The sequence below is a fragment of the Quercus robur genome, chromosome 4 (genome assembly GCF_932294415.1).
Source record: "Quercus robur chromosome 4, dhQueRobu3.1, whole genome shotgun sequence".
Taxonomy (NCBI): Eukaryota; Viridiplantae; Streptophyta; class Magnoliopsida; order Fagales; family Fagaceae; genus Quercus; species Quercus robur.
In genome coordinates, this window is record NC_065537.1 from 73,096,633 (window position 1) to 73,118,176 (window position 21,544).

Consider the following 21,544-nt stretch of genomic DNA (forward strand, 5'->3'; position numbering starts at 1 on the left):
GAAGCAAAATTAGGTCTATAGAACATGCAAAAGAATGTTCATGTCAGCAGATTCGAATTTAGGTTGTAGAAGAATTCACAGGGCTCAAATCTAGCATGTAGGAGATTCGACAGAAATTTAATGAGTGGGTATGAGATTCAAATCAATTATTACTAAGGAGAGAAAGAAACACTCCTTCACTTATTTTATTTATTATTTATTTTTCTCTGTTTTGCTTAAAATTAGATAAAAGAGTACTCTAGTTAAAATGAAAAAGAAAAGAAAAAACTTAAAAATTAAATTTCACTTTGGAGTAAAAATTTGGTGAATAACTTCAAAAAAATCAAATTATTAATTTTTATATTGAGAAAAGAATGTCATTAACCATAATAAATTTAGTATATTTTGACCAATAATTTTGTCCATTTCATAGTTAAAATTTACTGATTTTTAAGATTATGCATATGGGACCACATTTAGATAACGTGTCACAAATCACAATTAATATATTTGACATGAGATGTGAAGTAAAGTGGGGCTCAAAGTTCCTTCTTTCTTGGATCTCCTTTTGTTTTATTGTAAGATAAATTCTACCAACATCCCTCGAGGTTGGTGAAATTTCATAAATGGCATTTTGCCTATTTAAGTTTTGAGATATACTTCTTATAAAAAAAAATTTGAGATATACACATTCCTAAGATTAATCTCATCCAAAAGGACCAAAACAACTTTAGATAAAGTTTATTTAACTAAAAAGAAAACAATAAATACAAGGGAGACTAAATAATTAAATATGTGTCGACAAGTATAAAAAAAGAAGAACTAAAAACACATTTTCTTTAAGTAAAAGTTGCACAATTTCCTAAAAACAACTATTTGATCACAAATTCAACACATACCGACGCTCGTTAGGAGGAAACTTAAAAAAAAAATTATAATGTAAAAATAATTGATAGATTGCAAATTAAACGCATGTCGATATTTATTAATAAGAAGATATATTTATAAGGTAAAAACAATCGACGGATAACCCAGGTGGGTTGGTCAAGTGATTGGACACTTGGTCTCAAAGTGTTTGTCCTAGGTTCAACTAGGAGTGCTCTTTAATTCGAGTTTGGATACCTATATTTTGAAAAAAAAACTCTTTGAGCCACTGTAAAAAAAAAAAAAAAAAAAAAAAAAAAAAACTATCGGTAGCAAATTCAACAAGACACTTGTTAATAGGATTCTTTCAAAAAAACCCAAAAAAAATAAAAAAGATAATAATTATGATGCCATTGATAGATTTATGAAGTAATTGGGGAAGGTCATTGTAATTTACCCTTATAAAAAAAAAAGCAATGGGCTCACTTTTCTTCACAGTTCACACTGAGGTGTCAATCTATGAATGGCTCATTGACCATAAAAAAAGCACGCAAACAAAATAGTCAATGGCTTTTTACTAGATACCAAAACGAACGCCCAAAAAAAAAAAAAAAAAAAAAAATCTAATCTAAAAACAAAAAGAAAAAACCCTATTATTTCGGTTTCAGCTGCCTTTTGCTTTTAATTCATCAATCGCTTTCATCAAAAACTCACTCACTCTCTCTCTCTCTCTTTCACTGATCACTCAACACACTCCTCACTTTCACTACAATTTTTTCCCTCTCTTTCTCGCATTTTCTCTCTACATTTTTCTCTCTCCCCCAAACACAAATTAAGAGAGAGACAGACACAGAGAGAGAGAGAGAGAGAGAAAGGAATCTTCGAACAAAACGGAGCTGCTACAGTGAGAGGAAATCTTCGAAAAATTCTCCCTACTTTTTTTATCTCACATTCTCTCGTCGCCATTGTAATCGCACTTTTACACCTTTCTTTCTTCGGATTTAGATTCTGGTTTTGTTTTTTTTTTTTTTTCGGTGGAATTTGTCGTTTATTTGGTAGTGTGTGAAGCTTGAGCTGTGAGAGGATTGGGATCGAATTGCGGCGATTTGGTTCGGTGTGGTTCTTGTAGGAGGAGGAGGAGGAAAAGGCAATGAGTGGAGGAGTAGGAGGAGGAGGAGGTGGTGGTGGTGCATTGGTGGTGGTGAGGGAAGGTAGGGTTTCGTTTGGGAAAGTTGGTTCTTGATGTCACGCAAAGCTGAGACAATGGCTAATGAGCAGTCTAGAGCAGAGAGAGAGATTGATTTGGTAAATTTTTATTATTTATTTTTATTTTTAAAATTTAATTCATTTTTGAAGTTTTATTTATTAACTTTTTGTTAGCTTGTGTATGTGTAATTTGTGATTTGTGAAGGTTTATGGTTATATAGTGAAACTAGAAAAATATTGATAATTTTAGTTCTATGTTTTGGTGTAATTTTTGCAATGAGCTCTGGCTTAAATGGAAGTGTTAACTAGTTAATAGAAAAAAACAAAGAAGAAGAAGAAATGGGCAGGCAAAATTTAATAGTGGGTTTTGTCATTTGTAATGACTTTTAGGAATTGTTAGAATGGTTGGATTAATGGTAGGGAAGGTTGTAGGTGTTGTGTGAGTTTTCAACTATGAATTTGGAAGAAAAAAAAAATGGTTGTAAAAAATTGTTGTCTACTTACTTTGTGCTCTTGTTTATTGCTTGATTGCATTTTTGTGTGGTTAGTTGCTTGCTGCTTTGACATCGTTGAAAACTATTCGCATTTTTTTTTTTGAGTTATGAATTATGAGAAGTCCTGAAATTAGATTCTACATTGTGTTAGATGCTAGTAAGATGTTTGCCATGGGAAAGAATCAGCGCCCTCATCGGCATCGCTGTATTTTGGCACCCTTTAGTAGCTTTTGACTTGGAACCCATGCTTAGATGATGGAAGCTACACTATTCTATCTTCTCCCTCTTGGCTAATATTGATTTCATACAACTCATTCGAAAAATGCTCCAATGATACCAACTCCCAGTCCCGGAACTTTCTAATAAATAAAGTATTGCAATGGAGGTGTCCATATAATTAATACAGGAGCATCTCTGTCCCTGGAAATCATGTACAGCTCTTGGTTTTTGTACTTAAGGGTTCACTTTACCTCTATATACTCCCTCCATCCCAAATTTTTGGCCCTCTATTCCATTTTGGGATGTCCCAAAATATAGTCCTCTTTGAAAATTCAATGAATAAATTTCCTAATTTATCCTTTTTCTTTATTTAAAATGCCAATACTATTCTTTCACTATAGTTTAAACTAATGAGGGTAGTTTTGGAAACTTGTATCTTTTTAACTAAAAGACAATGCATTAAATGATTTTTCCTTAAACTTTTGGATTTTCTAAATCGGACCAACAATTTGGGACGGAGGAAATATATATAAAATTGTCTTTGAAGTATCACCATTCCAACAATCATGCCAAAAATGAATTCTGGTACCAGCACTCACCTCAAGCTAAGTAAACCAAACAAAAATTTTCAAGCCATCTCTTAGGCATACCCTGTAGGGACCTCTTATAGCATCAGAGCACTCACCCCAAACAACACCATGTTTGTTAGATTACCTTCTCCACAGTGTGTCTTTTTCATCCACATAACGCCACAACTATTTACCAAGTAATCCTTGACTAAACCAATAGTCTTTGAATCCCCAAGTCTGTTCTAATTAGGATACACACAGTGTGTCTATTTTACCAAATGGAATTTGTGTTTGCCTCCTATGACAGCCCAAAGAAAATCTCTTTGCAGTTTTTCCCATATGTTGGCCACACAAACAGGGAAAGGAAACAAAGGTAGTAAGTTAGCGGGAAGGCTAGATAACGTACTCTTAAGACGACCTCCTTTTGATAAATAGAGTTTCAAGTCTCCTTTCTATCTTTTCTAGAATGCCATCCTAAGTTCTCTTTCCCTTAAAAGGAGCTCCCACAGGTAATCCCAAATATTTTATTGGGAGAGAAGAGACATTACATTCCAAAGTATTAGCCAAAATATCCAAATCTGCCTCCTCCCCCACAGGAACCATATTAGATTTAGTTAAGTTCACCTTGAGACTCAAAATAGCCTCGAAGCACCAAAGAATACACCTCAAATGCCGAATTTGATTGTTATCTGTATCATAAAAGGTTAATAATAGAAGATTACTTTTTTTTTTTTTTGAAAGGTAAAGTTAATTATAGAAGATTACTTATTAACAAAAAGAATAATACTAGAAGATGGGAAATCACCAAAGACTGAACATTGACATCACTTATAGAAAAGCTAGCTAAGTAACCTCTTCCTATTCCCCTAAACACCAATTTACTAAAAGCTTCCATGACCAAAACAAAAGGCAACGGGAAAAGAGGGGCTTCCTAATGTAATCCTTTGCCGTTGTAAAAAAAAAAAACCCATTAGGGTTCCATTTACTAATTCTGAGAATCATACTGTGGAAATGCAGAACTGCATCCAAGCCCTCTATTTTTCTCCAAATCCACTTTGTGCATAATGGACAACAAAGACTTTAGATTGACATGATTGTAGGCTTTCCCCACATCTAATTTGCATAGTAACTCCTAAATTCTTGATCTCAATCGGCTGTCCAAACATTCCTTTCTAATAAGAATTGAATCCAAAATTTTTCTCCCTTTTATGAAGGGATTTTGATTGTTAGAAATTACCCTTCCTAAAACTTGTTTCAATCTGTTGGCCACAACCTTATCAAGAATTTTGTTGACACTGCCAAGGAGACTGATAATCCTTCATATTATTATCTCCTACCTTCTTGAAAATAAGACTATGAAAGTAGTTTTTATGCTCTTTTTAAATGCTAGTTTCTCATGGAAAAAATGAAGGAAATTCATGAAATCTTTTCTCACCACACTCTAACATACTTGAAAAACTACAGTTGAGAAACAGTATGGACCTTGAACTTAATTCCCATTCACGCATTTCAAAGCTCCAAGTATGAAAGAGACTATATAAAATATGACAAGAATTGACTCTACTAAAAAAACAGATGACATCATGTGCCTTCTCACAAGGAACTAAGCTACCCCAGGCTTGATAAAAACTTATTTGGCCAAACACAAATTACAAAGCTTTAAAAAGGAAATATTTTGACTCTTTCGTACTGAATGTTGGGCTGTTAAGAAGTAACATATCCATAAAATTAGTATAGTAGAAATGAGAATGTTAAGATGGATAAGTGGAAATACATGAAAAGATAGGAATTGAAATAAAGGAATCCGCTTAAAGATAGGGGTAGCCCCTATTGATGAAAAAGATGAGGGAGAATCGCTTGAGATGATTTGGTCATTTTAGAGTAGAGTGATTGATAAACCGGTAAAAATAAGTGGGTTGATCTAAGTTAAGGGAATGAAAAAAAGGTAGAGGAAGATAAAAAAAAATAACATTAGTAGAAGTAATAAAAAAAGACATATCAATCAAGAAAGTAATAGAGACTAGGACTTCAAATATAATATAATAGAATGGACGAATAGAATACATGTGTCTAACCTAACGAATTTGTTGATGATCCATAGCCAACTCCAAAAATCTGGGACAAAAGTTTTGTTTTTGTTGTTGTGAAAAGAAAACAAAATATTTTAACAAAGAATCAGTACAATTAAGTCAGCTTAAGGCGTTAAATCTATGATGTTTGCATAGCTTTGTTATTTGTATTTAGAGTCCTTTTCTCTCCAACAAAAGTAGCATAAGATGAATTTGTTTATTTATTTATTTTTATAAATTCTACTTTTATATGGAACTATATGTCTCTTTTTTCTTTTTTTTTCCTCCTTTTATATTAGAATGCGAACTCTGGTTAGTTTTGTTTTGTTTCTTTTTATTTATTTATTAAATTTAGGTTCTTATCTTGTTTTTTACAACAGGCCATCACTGCTCTCAAGAAAGGGGCACAGTTGCTCAAGTATGGACGCAGAGGGAAGCCCAAATTTTGTCCCTTCAGGGTGGCTAATGTAAGGCTTAAAATGTGTCTAAATGTTCATATGCTCTATATTAATTGTTAAACTTTCGTATCAATTTTTCTTAATTGACATCAAACTAAGCAGAATAAGAATCGCCCAGAGCCTTGGAACTCAATTAGTGTTCAAACCCTCCCCATTGTAACCATCGAAAAAGAAAGTGGGGTATGTTATATATTTTTTTTTGATGAGAAGTGGGATATGTTATTTCATCCTTGTCTATGGAGACTCCTTGAATAACAAGCCTGCTTTCTACCAAAAGAATGGCTACTCTCATTATTGTTCATAAAAATAGTTAAGCATAACATTTTGCTTTTATTGCTTTACCATGCATAGGTTACAATATGTTGGAGGTGTCTTCAATGAATTATGTGATGGTATTGCTTAAATTGTGTTTATCACTCCAAAAGTGAAACTAATGAAAAAAAAATCATTTTGGCAACCACTAACATTCTTGCTTCATTTTAAAAAATTACATGCATACATTACATGCATACATGTATATACATATGATAAGGACATAGGAAAGGGATCTACAAAGGCCTCTAAGTAGGAAATTTTTTTAAAATTCAAAGAGAAAGCCTTTCGACAGATGAGTATGTTAAACTTTGGAGAAAATGCCACCACATGTAAGCAGTCATCAAGACATCCCCAATGAAGGTTTGCCCAATATCCCTCCCCAAAAAATCTCATTGTAACCTGTGTGCTAACATAGATGCCAAGTGGCAGGATCTGTGCCCCTCTGCTTTGAAACTTATGGCGCTGTGATGCCTCCTTGAGTCTTTGTAGTTAGTGTATTCCGAAAAGAGAGCAACAAATAACAGTATACATGGGCAATCATTGAACTAATAATACTATAATCCTAGAATTTCCGTTATATCTAAGGAGTAAGCTTTAAAATTAGATCTAAATGCAGAAGGGTTAAGCTTGAGTCATTGGGACTTACTAAGCCATGGTACGGTTCTAACTGAATTTGCTTGCTTAAAAGCACTTTAGAGTCCTTTGTCTACTTCCACCTGACCTCCATGCTTAGTTTTTGTCTGGCCTTGGTGTAGAACTTGTCTGTCTTATGGGTACTGAAGTTTCCCCTTCTGCTTCATCACGCGATAAAAATCAGCATGATATAGAAATAAATTTTCTTTATGAGACTTATTCTAGTAGAAAATAATTGAAGTTTTCATGGGTCAGCTGCAATAAGAAGATAAGAAAGCACCCTTCTCTTAGTTTTGAGGGTCATTATCTAGGTATTGCTGCTGCATATATACTGTAAAAGTAATAAAAAACTAACTGTAATTGGGCACATGCATGTTATTATGTTTAGTTGTTGTGATTCCGGGGGTTATTTGTAAATTAGATATTGAGAAAGACTATGATCATGTGAACTAAGAGGCTTTACTTGACTTGTTGAAGAGAATGGGATTTGGGGTGAGTTGGTGTAGGTGGATCCGCACTTGCATATCTACTATCCAATTCTCGGTCTTGTTTAATGGGTCTCCAGCTGATATTTTTGGGAGTTCGAGGGGATTGAGACAAGGGGACCCGCTATCTCCCATGTTGTTTTTGGTTATGATGGAGGTCCTCAGTAAGATGATGAAAAGAGTTGAAGGGGCTGGCTTGCTTCGAGGCTTTAGGGCTGATGGTAGACGGGGTGAAGGGGTATGTGTCTCGTATCTTTTGTTTGCGGATGATACGATTCTGTTCTGCGATGCAGATGAGGAGTAGATTCTACATGTTCGGATGCTTCTTATTTGTTTCCAGGCAATAACAGGTTTAAAGGTTAATGCGCTGAAGAGTGAGATGGTTCCCATTGGGGAGGTTTCTAATGTCCATGTCTTGGCAGAGTTTTTGGGATGCTGGATTGGGTCTCTGCCTATGACCTATCTTGGTAAGCCATTGGGGCGTCCCACAAGTCTCCTATTGTTTGGAATCCTATCTTGGAGAAAATCGAGCGTAAGTTGGCCGGTTGGAAGATGTATTTTTCTAAAGGTGGAAGACTAATGTTGCTTAAAAGCACATTATCTAGTCTCCCCACTTATTTTTTATCACTTTTTACCGTCCCTACACATGTGGCTAATAAAATTGAGAGGTTGCAAAGGGATTTCTTGTGGGGGGACTCCAAGACTCATTTGGTGGGATGGGACAAGGTGTGTGCACCTTTGAAAAATGGTGGGTTAGGAGTAAGGAAATTAACTACTTTTAACAAAGCCTTACTAGGGAAGTGGTTATGGTGGTTTGGAATTGAGGAGACAAGGCTTTGGAGAAGGGTTGTAGCTCCCAAGTTTGGGGAAGAATGGGGGGATAGACTACCAAGCTAGGTAGAGGGGTAAATGGGTGTGGCTTGTGGAAAAGCATCGACATGGGGTGGGAGGAATTTAGCAAAAATATTCGCTTTGTGGTAAGGGTGGGAGATAGATTTAAGCTCTGGACAGATCAATGGTGTGGGGATTCTCTACTTCTATTAACCTTTCCGAGTGTGTATGGGATTGCATCCAATAAAGAGGCAGCGGTGGCCTCTTCTCTTGATCAGTTGGGGATAGAGGAACGGAGAAGTTGGAATGTTCTTTTAATTCGGAGACCAAATGATTGGGAAATGGGTGGTGTGGATGAATTTCTCCGTACTTTGGGCTCAAATCTTCCTCCCACTGAGAATGGAGATCGTATGCGATGGAAGTTGACAAAGAATGGGGATTTTGATATCCGTTCGTTTTACAATAAGTAGAGAAGCCCCTTGCCCATTATTTTTCCTTGGAAAGGTGTTTGGAAGGTTAAGGCTTCTTAGCGTGTTTCCTTTTTTATGTGGACTGCTGTATGGGATAGGATCCTTACGGGAGACAATTTGAGGGGTAGAAGGATGGTTTTTGTTGACTAGTGTATCATGTGCCGTTGTAATGGGGAGATAGTAAATCATTTGTTACTTCATTGTGGTAAGGCTTATTGGTTGTGGAGTTTGGTGTTTAGATCTTTTAGGATTTCTTGGGTCTTGCCAAGATCGGTTGCGGATGCCCTATTTTGTTGGTGGAATTGGCCTGGAAAGCATGTGTCTAGCATTTGGAACTTAGTTCCTTTATGCCTGATGTGGTGTTTTTGGAGGGAGCAAAATAGGAGGACGTTTGAGGACATGGAAAGTTCGGATAACCAGTTATTGGCCTCTTTCAGTGGCCTTTTGTTTGATTGGTCTAGGGCTTTGGGACTCACTTGTAGTGATTCCTTCCTTTGTTCCTTAACTCTTTCCTGTGTAATTAGTTTCCATTCCTTTCTTTTTTCTTTTTTCTTTCTCTTTCCCGTTGTACTTTTCTCTCTGCCTTATGTTTTTTGCATAAGGTATTTTCTTGAATATATATCTTTATTACTTATCAAAAAGAAATATTGCATTAATTCTGTAGAACGAAATTTACTTTCCTACTTAATAAAAAAAAAATGTATATGAACTTCCTTTCCTAGACTATTTTTTTAACTGGTTTAGGGTATCTGGAATGTTTCATGTTGTGATCCATTGCACACTCTGTTGCTTCTAATGTTGTTGGCTAGTGAATCCTATGGTAAGATTCTCTACTAAAAAGATATATGCTGTTTCTTTGATTCTGTTTCTTTCAGGATGAATCTGTTCTGATTTGGTTCTCTGGAAAAGAGGAGAAACACCTTAAACTAAGCCATGTGTCCAGAATTATTCCTGGTCAGCGCACTGTAAGTTTATCTATGATCAGATCTACTACACCTCTTTCATGGTGTATAATGTATACTGCTATAGATCTGAAGAAAAAAGCAGTAGCATATGGTAATTTTGCAACAGAAGTTAGGTTTCTATCATATGATTCAGCAAATAGCTTGAGAATTTGGTGAATTAGTAGATGAGTGTAACTTAAGCTTTGAAATGATTTGTCTTCAATATTTCATATTATTCTGACAATGTTTTCCACTTAAGTGTAGGTTTATGGCAAAAAATAAGTGGAAAAAAAAAGTCCTCAATGGAAAAAAAGACAGCTTTTTTATTATTTTGTACACACCTATTTTTATTTTCAGATTTACATCATAATGCATGATTTTTTTTTGGTTTCATGAGGCTTATGCTTTCATGTGTATTTTTGATTGCATGAACCACTGGAATGTTTCAGTTTAGGAAAGCTGCATCTTCAGTTTGTAAAGAAGCACCATGGTTTGTGTATGTTGATGCTTGATGAATGCCTTCATTTTTTTGGGTGTCACAATTCTTTTACTTTATTGCCTATGCACTTCAGAACTGCCAAATACAATCAGGTTTTAGTCTACATCATGTATGCTTTTACCATACATCTCTAGTTGCTCGAATTTTGTGTGAGTTGTGTTATAGTTGATTTCACTTTAGTGATTTAATGCTGTTCCAAGAGAAGTTAGTTGTCAATTCTTATGAAAATCCTGTTTCTTAATTACGTTGGATCTTGTACTGATAAAGGATTTTGATGATGTGTGTTATAAAATGCAAATTTTCATCTATTTTGGGGCCGTGAGAACTTTCTGATTGTTCTTGACCTTCACTACAGCCAATATTTCAGAGGTACCCTCGGCCTGAGAAGGAATACCAATCATTTTCTCTTATATATGATGATAGGTCCTTAGATTTGGTGAGCATCTCCTTGTGTACATTATTTTCCTGTTAACTAAATTTTTTCTGAGTTTCAGAGAGCTTTCCTCTGTACTTGTCTAATCTCTAATATCTGACCCATTAAATTATTAACAGAATCTTTTTCACTCTATTGATCCAACTCTTTTTGTACCAGATATGCAAGGATAAAGATGAAGCCGAGACCTGGTTTATTGGTCTAAAAGCACTAATATCCCGTGGCCGTCACCGAACAGGGAGATCTGAATCAAGAAGTGATGGAGTTTCATCTGAAGCAAATAGTCCTAGAGCAAACACCCAAAGAAGTTCTCCTTTGAGTTCTCCATTTGGTAGTGGTGGGAGTTCACAAAAGGTGTCCTGTTTTTTTCTTACATTTTTCTTTTTCTTCATTATTTGATTTATTAAAAGGTCTTCATTTGTTTCTAAAGTTTAGTTTTTTTTATTCATTTTCTGTGCACCACTCTTATATTTGTTGTTTTGAAAACTTTCTTCTTGTTGATTTAGGATGCGGTTGATCCCCTTCATCTGCGTACGCCACATGACAGCCCTCCAAAAATTGGTTTAGAGAAGGCGTTGTCAGATGTGATATTTTATGCTGTGCCTCCCAAGGTTTTCTTTCACCCAGATTCTGCTAGTGGTTCGGTCCATTCCCTGTCATCAGGGACCTCAGATGGAATTAATGGACGTGTAAAGGGTACAGGCATGGATGCTTTCAGAGTTAGTTTGTCAAGTGCTGTTAGCTCATCAAGTCAAGGCTCTGGTCACGATGATGGTGATGCTCTAGGGGATGTTTTTATTTGGGGAGAAGGCACTGGCGATGGCATTCTGGGTGGGGGAATACATACAGATGGTAGTTCTGGTGTTAAGATTGATTCTTTAGTACCTAGACCAATGGAATCTGCAGTACAACTTGATGTTCAGAACATAGCTTGTGGTCGGCGGCATGCTGCTTTAGTAACCAAGCAAGGAGAGGTTTTCTCTTGGGGGGAGGAATTGGCAGGCAGACTTGGACATGGTGTAGACTCTGATGTTTCTCATCCAAAGCTTATAGATGGTCTTAAAAATATCAACATTGAACTTGTAGTATGTGGGGAGTACCATTCTTGTGCTGTTACTCTTACTGGTGAAATGTACACATGGGGTGGTAATTCTTACCATTTTGGGCTCCTTGGTCATGGAAACGAAGCTAGTCACTGGGTTCCAAAAAAGTTAAATGGACCTCTGGAGGGATTACATGTTTCATCAGTTTCTTGTGGACCGTGGCACACAGCTGTTGTAACCTCTGCTGGGCAATTGTTTACTTTTGGCGATGGGACTTTCGGCGTTTTAGGACATGGGGATCGTAGAAGTGTGTTGATACCTAGGGAGGTTGAATCCCTTAGGGGCCTGCGCACTGTGCGAGTAGCTTGTGGTGTTTGGCACACTGCTGCAGTTGTTGAAGTCATGGTTGGATCTTCAACCTCCAGCAACTGCTCATCTGGAAAGCTTTTTACGTGGGGAGATGGAGACAAATTCCGTCTTGGGCATGGTGATAAGGAAGCAAGACTGGTGCCTACTTGTGTTGCTGCTCTTGTTGAACCCAACTTTTGTAAAGTTGCCTGTGGAGACAGCCTGACTGTTGCACTTACAAATACAGGCCATGTCTACACAATGGGAAGCCCTGTTTATGGTCAGCTAGGAGATCCACAGGCTGATGGAAAGCTACCCATCCGTGTTGAGGGAAAGCTTATGAGGAATTATGTTGAAGAAATAGCTTGTGGTGCTTATCATGTTGCAGTTTTAACTTCAAGAACTGAAGTATACACTTGGGGAAAGGGTGCCAATGGTCGGTTGGGTCATGGGGATACAGATGATAGAAATTCCCCATCCCTAGTTGAAGCTTTAAAAGATAAACAAGTCAAAACAATTGTTTGTGGCACTAATTTTACTGCAGCTATCTGTCTGCATAAGTGGGTCTCATGTGTTGATCAATCTTTGTGTTCTGGTTGCCGCCTTCCGTTTAATTTCAAAAGAAAACGACACAATTGTTATAATTGTGGATTTGTTTTCTGTCATTCATGCACTAATAAAAAGTGTCTCAAGGCTTCCATGGCACCCAATCCCAACAAACCCTATCGTGTCTGTTATAATTGTTTTGACAAGCTTCGGAAAGCCACTGAAGCTGACTCTTCCTCTCATTCTGCTCTTAATAGAAGAGGAAGTGTGAATCAGGGACAAAATGAACTTGGTGAAAAGAATGAGAAAATGGATTCAAGATCTAATGTCCACCTTGGAAGGAATTCTTCTTTAGAATCATCTAGAGAAGTGGAAAGTGGATCTTCTAAAAGAAACAAAAAGATAGATGTTAATAGTAGTCGTGTTTCGCCCCTTCCCAATGGTGTTTCTCAGTGGGATGCACTCAATAACTCTAAATATCTCAACCCAGTGTTTGGGTCTTCCAAAAAGTTTTTCTCTGCTTCTCTTCCTGGATCAAGAATTGTTTCTCGAGCAACATCTCCAAAGTCAAGACGATCTAGTCCCCCTCGTGCCACAACACCAATCCCAACTTTATCAGGGCTTAGTTCGCCAAAATTTGTTGTGGATGATGCTAAAAGGGTGAATGATAGTCTGAGTGAAGAAGTTCTAAAATTAAGAGCCCAGGTACCTTGATTATCTTATTGAATTTTGATCATTTTATGTGTAAACCTTTTTCTTATGTCATATCATGCGTACATCTTTCCTTATTGTTCCTGCATCTGTCTTCAGAAAATATGCCACTGTCCAGTGGAGGATCAGGCATAGAAATCTAAGTGTTCTACATACATAGATATGCAAATAAAAAATAGATATATTTTTTTATAAAAGGAAAATTTCATTAGAAAAGCTCAAATGGCATCACCTGTGTCTATGGCCTATGGGGCGTGTATAACAGGTACAGCAAAATTAAACACTAAAAGTAGATTAATTAAGCAAGTCTGGAAAAGCAATAAAAGAAAACAAACCTGAAGCATTTTTCCACTCAAACAAAAAATTGAAAAATAAAAGCTTTAGGTAATGAACTGATCTTTCACAACCCTCAAATGTCCGAGCATTCTTCTCCCGCCAAATGCCCCACAAGGCAATTAGAAATCATACCCCAAATCTCAGTATTACTACACCTCTTGAAATTTCCTTTCCAACTGGCTAAAAGCTCCATGACACTTTTTGGCATGGCCCAGTAAACCCCAAACAAGGAAAATACGGTGGTCCAGAGCTCTCTAGCAACTGTGCAATGTAGAAGTAGATGATCCACTGTTTCTCCATCCTGCTTACTTGCAACACTAATCTATTATAATTAATCTCTGCTTTCAAAGGTTATTGGTTGTGAGGATCTTCTCCAAAGCTGTTGTCCAAAGGGAAAGCTAACCTTTGTTGGAATTTTAGGTCTCCACAAATTCTTCTAAGGAAAGGCCTAATGAGATGGCACATGTAACACCTTCTAGTAGGATTTGACTTAGAAATCCGAGAGGATGGAGTCCAACAAAGAGTATCCACTCCAACCCGTCTTATCTGCCCAGAATAAATTAGATCCAAAAAGAAGGCAATCAACTGGGTGAACAAAATTGACATCCAAATGGTAACTATTCCCTTCAAAAAAACAAAATGTCCTCCACAAGAACATCCTTATTACTTGCAATACAGAAAATTTTTGGGAAACTCTCCTTCAGCAGTAGCTACCCACACCAAGAGTCGTGTTAAAACCTAATTGAAGAGCCATCCTGAACCTTGAAATTAATAAAGCGCTTAAATCCATCTTAACCATCCTGATTTTCTTCTAGAGGCTTACCCATACAACCCCTGAACTGTTAGAGCACCATTTCCCCACATGCTACCATATTTATTTTCCACCATCTGTAGCCATAAAGCCTCCCTCTCAGTTGTATACCTCCGAAATCATTTGCCCAACAGAGCGTGGTTAAATTGGACTAGATTTTGGATGCTCAGTCCATTGCTAGAAAGTGATACCCAAACAGTTCTCCAATTAGACTCATCTTCAATCCCATGCCATTGGAAATCCCTTTGTAGCTTCTCTATATGCCAAGCAAGTCCCATTGGAATAGAGAATAAAGATAAGTAGTAGGTTGGGAGGTTAGATAAGGTGCTCTTTATAATCGTCATTTTACCACCTTAGAGAAATACATTTTTTTTTATCCAGCCAACTCTCTCCATTTTCTCTATAACAGCATTCAACACATCTTTCTCCTTGAAAATTGAGCCTAACGGAAGCCCCAAATATGTCATAAGTAGCTTGGAAACTCTGCAGCCCAAAATATCTGACAAACCTTCTACATTCGACACTTTACCTACCGGAACCAGTTCAGATTTATCCAAATTTACTTTCAACCCAAATTGGCCTAGAACCACACAAAAATAGCTTTCAAATGCCAATTTTGTTCTGGGTCAGCCCCACAAAAGATTAGCGTGTCATGCATGAAAAGAATATGTGAGAACGTGGTTGGATCATCTAGTGGATCATTAATTGTAGACCCTGAAAATAATTACTTCTCTTCTCCCTCACCAATAATCTGCTCAAAGCCTCCATAACGATGATAAACAATAATGGGGATAATGGGTCACCCTACCTCAAATACTAGGACCTAAAATAAAAATACACAATTGATGCCAGTGTAAGATTTGGGATTAAAAATAAAATGGTCTTTATAAACTAATTGAAATTATAGTATTATTTCTGCCCTTTTATATCCAATTGGATATCAATATAATAGGTGCAAATATGTGAAAGCTAGGCACTGTGTAATAAGGCCACAGAAAAGAGTAAAGAACCAGAAGGAAAAAAAGGGGCTGTAATAATCAGCATCATGCATTAGTCCCATAATAAATATTTGAAGAATTACCCGTAGGTTTTATTGGATAGAGGTGAGTCTGAAGGGCTCTTCTTTGGAAAGTTCCCAACATTATAAAAAAAAAAAAGGAAGAATTGCCTATAGTATTTTTTAAGGTACTATGACCAGATATTACTATCACCATCGGGTGGTTTTTATTTTTGTTTTTTGTTTTTGTGGGTGGATGGGTACTTTTGCTCGTCTGTCTGCATTATGTTTTCCTTGCATGCTTACTTGTTGTAAACTACACATTTGTATAATGAAAACTTTGGGCTTGCAAGTTTTTGTCAATCTGTGGTTTTCCAAAACACATCTATTGTCATCTTTGTGAAATTTCTTTGTACTGAATAGTACTTTTGTGCACTATGGCTAATTGACTGCATGATGTAGGTTGACGATCTTACCCGCAATGCGCAACTTCAAGAAATTGAGCTGGAGAGAACAACCAAACAGCTTAAGGAGGCCATTGAAGTAGCAGGGGAAGAGAGTTCAAAATGCAAAGCTGCGAAGGAAGTAATTAAGTCACTCACTGCACAAGTAAGTTCAATGTTCATGTCTAAACTCTTTATCCAGAATATATTAAATGTGTTTTTATTGGATAAAATTTAGCTTGAAAAATTAGGAGGATGCATGCTGTCATTTAATGGGAGTCTTGATTCAAGAAAGCTGACATGTGTACAGTGCAGTCAGTTTGGTGAATTTGGAAAGTAGGATCAGTGGGCCCTTATTTTATGGATCACAATACTTATCAAAAAAATTAAGGCTCACAATAGTAAGGGCTTGACATGTTTAATCCTGTTATCTTCTCAGATACTCTGTGCAGGTACATCATTTTTTAATTGTAGGTTGTACCTAAACATGTAAAGGAGAAAATTTTGGACTATTATTTTTAATATAAGCAATCTTTAAGGTTGATATGGGTTTGATGGGCTTGTTATTAGGTATTGAAGAAGTAAATCTTCTAACAAAAAGATGACTTTGTTTTCTGAAAAGCTCTTTTGAATTCCTATTATGTATTATATTATGTACTTCTTAGGTGAATCTGTCAATGTCACAATGATGATATTCTTGGATATCAAATTCCCTTAGGTTTTAACTCCTGTCCATGTTCTGATCAATATTTTGTTACATGTCATGGTTAAATGATTCTATGGAAGAAGTAGGGTGTAGGTGACTGAGCCGAGCCAAGCTTTAGTCTTTTTACAGTCAAACATCAAACCATGAGCTCAAGCTTGAGTCAAGCTTGTAGACAGAACTCAAGCTCAAGTTGAGCACTTGAGAGCCTAAGCATGGGGTGAGGCTTCCGTCTTGTGCATAGGAGCATAGGACAGGACACAAGCTGACAAGTGTCAGTCCTGTGTCACCTCCAGTGCTTTTTTTGCACTGGAGGGAAGCCAAACCCTAAACATGAGTTGGAGCTTGGGTAGCTGTAAGCTTGTGAAGATGATGAGTGTCTTGACGAGCCTCAAAGACAACACCCTTGGGCCTGCCATTTTTGCAAGCTCATGGCCCATCTCAAAGGCTCAAACCAATAAGGGTCCCTTTTTTTTCCCTGCTGTTCTTTGGTAAATACTGGTCTTAATCAGAAGGGGGCACACAAACAAAACAGACCCACTCCTTAAGTGTATAAAGTCAAAGAGGTTTGGGCTTCATACCAACAGTTGCAGTAGCCTATCTTTTTTTTCCTATGTGGGACAAGCATGCTTCAAGTGTTAAAAGGAGGGAGAGTGAGGCAGTATTTATTGCATACAAGCTCACCCATCTGGCCATCTCCCTCTAATTTGCAATGTGGGACAAGAGACTCCTTCATGAGTGTAATGCTCAAGTCCCATGGTGGTTAGAAATAACTAAATTAAGAAGGGATTCTATAAAATGATTTTACTTTTGGAAATGAAGATCATCTTGCTGAGCCAGCTTGCAAGCACCTTGATGCCTGAGCTTCGCTTGTTTTTCACTAATTGAGCCTGGGAGGTGGGCTAAGGCTTTGCTCATTTTGCTCAAAAGGCAAGCTTAGTCAAGCATTTGAAATTGGTGTTAAATATGACATTTTAAAGTCTGAGGATAAATTGGGTGAAATTTTAATCTTGAAATGAGCAATTGAAAGCTGATGCAGAGTTACATACTCATCTCCTTAATCATGCTAAGTTACATTGGTTTCCTTCACCCATAAATTGGGTGCACTAGTTCTTGAAATAAGGCGGTAAAAGATTTTGCAAACTTAAGATGCATTAAATAAGAAATCTTTTGTGCATCTCATAGACCCCACAGGAATGGGGGAGTCTTGAGCATTGGGTACAACCTTTTTCTTGTGTGTATCTCATAGAAAATAAAATATTAAGCATTAGATATTTCTTAGTTGTGATTTGTGGTTTGAGCCTAGTTTTGGCCAGTGCATGAGGCTTAAACTTAGACCACCTTCAAGGTATGAGTCCTATGTGATTGTTTCCTATTCATATCATATACAAAAATGTATTCCCTCATTTCCCCCTCTAAGGCCATTTCATTTCTAACTGAAAGTTATACAGTGGGGTGAGGATATATATTTTGACTTGATCAGGCATCTGTTTTCTAGATGAAGCTTTTGTATCTATGGATGGGGGTTCTGTGTAATTTAATTCTGAAGTCATAGTGCTTACACCCAAAGCATCTGACATTTGGCTTTTGCTAGTGCCATCGCCTTTTTGAACAATGCTTTGGATGTATATACTTTTATCACATGAGGTGAACATCATGGAGGAAAAGGATTCTTGGTTTCCAGATTAAGCACACAAAATTGTCTCTCATTTTTGTATTTGAGTTGTACGAAGTTTGATTAATAAAAATAGAAAATACGGTGTAACAGTCAGGATGATAGTTGGGCAGGTTTGAAGTGCTGCTATAATGCCTTATGCTTTTTAAATTTGAATATCACTGTTGTTGTCACTTCCCACGGGATTAAATATATTGCATATATCAGAACTCATCTTAATTTATGTTCTTTTATCTATGATAGTTGAAAGAAATGGCTGAAAGGTTACCTGTTGGTGCTGCAAGAAATAGCAATTCACCTTCCTTTGGTTCTTCCAGCCCCCCTATTACTCAGGATGTTTCTACTGCAGCCACCGACATGCTAAATGGTCACATGACCTGCCATGAACTGGATTCAAAAGGGTCAAGCAGCCTGGTGATTTCTAATGGGTCAAGCACAATTAGTAACCACACCTCAAGTCACTCTGAGGTGTTGCACCCAGAAGCAACTGCTAAGAGTAAGACCAGAACAGCAAAAGGTGAACCCACAAATGGGGATGAATGGGTTGAGCAAGATGAGCCAGGTGTTTATATCACCCTTGTTTCGTTACCTGGAGGTGCCAAAGATCTTAAGCGTGTCCGCTTCAGGTATGTAATAACCAAATGTGACCTAGTTTCTTTTTCCCTAAGATGTTTCATGTACTCAAAACTAGACAGACATTTTCCCCTCATCTGGATTTGGTTCAATCCTGAAAACATTCATGCCAATTTAATGATAAAGCATAAGGGTTATAATTCTGGTATACAAGAACAACAGCAAAGTAAAAGATCACAAGACTGATTTCTAAAGTTAAACAAATCCAAAAGCTACAGCATTGTAGTTTGAGAGTTTGATTGTACTTCACCTTGAGTACACCCCCGGTGTACTTTGTTTTGATTTTTTTAATAAAATTTTTGTTATTTATACAAAAAAAGAAAAGAAACAAAGACAAAGAAAAACAACTTTACGCCAGAGTCACTGCTATAGTGGTCTCAGAGCAAGAAGCTGCAACTTGACAATGACTTGAGGCCTTTGGAGGGCACAAGTTTTCTTTTTCCACAATCTCACTAGATGCACCACATGAGACATAATGAAACAACAAATCATGCCATTACAGCCTCACCACTACCTTCCTTCACACATACAATACCTATCAGCTATAGCTTTATTATGCTTTCTTTGATTATTCACAGTCAAGCCCAAGAGCTGCTTGACATGCCTTATGTACTGCATTTGGTTGGGAAGAAACAGAGGGCTTTTGATGGTGTGGAGAAGTCTTTGGGTGAAGTCATGTAGAATTTGCTCCAAGTTTTGTCCTGTTTGATCTTGGCTCACTCTTCTTTATGGATCTTCAATGTCTTTTTGTGACTTAATTGGTGTTCTTAATTTTAGATCTTAAGTATTCCTCTTTCTTCTTTCTTCTTTCTTCTTTTATGAGACTCAGCACACGCCTACATAACACACACTCAACTAATTTAATATCAGTTTGGGGCATCACAGCTTTCACATTCACCCTCAATTTTAAAATCATGTGAAAGAGTAGCAGTATTAGTTGGAGGCATCCATTTGATACTGAACGTGTAGTTTGTGAATGTTGTATGATCCACAATGAGAAAGTATCTCCTGCATCCGTCCTATATAGCATCCCTATCACAGACGTGTGTGGGACCCACATGTCTGTGAGAGGGATGCTGTATAGGTGTGGGACCCACATGTCTCCACTATAGGAAGGGCCTGAAAATTACATTACATATAGAAAGATGGCATTGGATGTGCTTCGGCTTTAATCAAGCATTCCAAACTTTCTCCACTTTCTAAAGCTTTTTTCCTATACAAAGAATTAGAGTTAAAGCCATTTTCTATAGGACGACTCAAGATAAATCTCATAGCAAATATTTACTGTTTTTCAATTTGGTTACTTTATGTTGGGTCCTGGTCTCATGAGCCCAATTTCTCATTATCATTACTGGAAAGATTTGTGAGTATGATATTTCTTGTAAGTAATGAAAGTGGTTATCATCAACGATTACCTTTAGTGCCTTTTTTCCTCTAACTGCAGTCGGAAGCGGTTTAGTGAGAAAGAAGCAGAACAGTGGTGGGCATTAAACAGGGCTAGAGTATATCAGCAGTACAATATTCCGATGGTTGACAAAGCAAGTGTTGGCATGGGAAGGGAGGGTTTAGCTCATTGACCTACAAGATTCAAGATGTAAATGAGTTGGCAGTTTTCACATTCCAAGCTTCAAAATTGAAGGATTTTTTTTCTTCCCCTTTTTAATTCAGCTTTTAAGCTTGTCAGAAAAAAGAGCTGAATACCCCCAATTTTGTTTTCACAGCAGGGAGGGTTGTATTTCTTCTTCCCTTAAAGTCAATTCTTTTTTTCTATTCCCCTCCGTAAATGCATCCCTCCTTTTCTCTCTTTTTTCTGAGGCAAGTTGTGAAGTTGTTAGTCATGTAAATTCTTTGTAAGTAGGTTTACTGGTGTTATATTCAAAACTTTCTTGTAAATTTGTAATGTCAATGCATCTTCCATGTTTCTTTTAATTCCAATTGTTTGGGGGTAAATGCAGCTAAACCTAATGCGGATTATAAAGCAAGCCAGCTATAATATAGATACAACAGGACATCTAGGCTCGGAGTATCTTCTATTTATTTTATTTTATTTTATGAAAATGAGCAATTTTGGTTGCTAAGAATGAACAATTTTGTTAAAGATGTTGGGTTTATTTTAATTATCTAATGGCTCAAGAGGTCCAATTGTTATTATAAAGCCCTAAGCAAGATTGTCAAAATCCTGTTGTTGGAACCTTTAAGTTTGGAATTTGAAGTTTGTCATTTATTCATATATTGGTGAGGAAGTAGTCAGTACCTTTTATAAGTAATGTGTCACAATTATTATTTTTCTTTGATTCTTTAACATATATTAGATAATTTCCCGCGTGATGCGCGGATACTTGAGATTTCATTTGAAAATAATTTTTATTTTTTTAAGACCCATATATAATAATCATTTTTTTTATATAGTATTAATGATGTTTCCCATCATATTGTTGAATGCTTTGTAACTTAATTTTCTTAATTCATATTTTATAATTTTAATTTTTCCTTATTCTAGAAGTAGTTTCCGACTATTGAGTAGATTTTCTTTACTAATATATATATATATATATATATATATTGTAATTACATAGATTTTAGAAATTTCTAGGAGTTTATACTATATTATAAATTTAATATTTAAAATAATAAAATAACATCTAGATAAAAGGTAGACTTTATTCTAAAACTGAACACTTCCTCAACCACTTCATTCTCACCACCAAATTTCGACCCCAATCTCAAACACTTTGTTCGTAATCTAAATGAAACAAAATTATTTGTGTACCAACATATAGAGAACATAATCAAATAAATAAAAATTGGCTAGATACACTTCCATTTATCA

At 36.5% G+C, this 21,544-nt stretch overlaps 1 protein-coding gene across 1 annotated transcript; it reads left to right on the forward strand.

Moving 5' to 3' along the window:
- Positions 1–1,507: 1,507 nt before the first annotated feature.
- Positions 1,508–20,643, forward strand: LOC126723624 (PH, RCC1 and FYVE domains-containing protein 1-like). The gene is made up of 9 exons (XM_050427214.1): positions 1,508–2,148; positions 5,781–5,867; positions 9,468–9,557; positions 10,391–10,471; positions 10,628–10,822; positions 10,975–13,110; positions 15,723–15,869; positions 18,325–18,707; positions 20,159–20,643. Exons 1-9 carry the CDS (start codon positions 2,086–2,088, stop codon positions 20,289–20,291), a joined length of 3,315 nt encoding a protein of 1,104 aa, XP_050283171.1. The 5' UTR covers positions 1,508–2,085; the 3' UTR covers positions 20,292–20,643.
- The last annotated feature ends 901 nt before the right edge of the window (positions 20,644–21,544 follow it).

What these genes read in the sequence shown, in the direction of transcription:
- LOC126723624 (XM_050427214.1), top strand. Translation starts at nt 2,086, where the DNA reads ATGTCACGCAAAGCTGAGACAATGGCTAATGAGCAGTCTAGAGCAGAG. An exon ending in TTATTCCTGGTCAGCGCACT is followed by an intron (nt 9,558 to 10,390) that starts GTAAGTTTATCT and finishes CCTTCACTACAG; the next exon opens with CCAATATTTCAGAGGTACCC. An exon ending in CTTAAGCGTGTCCGCTTCAG is followed by an intron (nt 18,708 to 20,158) that starts GTATGTAATAAC and finishes CTCTAACTGCAG; the next exon opens with TCGGAAGCGGTTTAGTGAGA.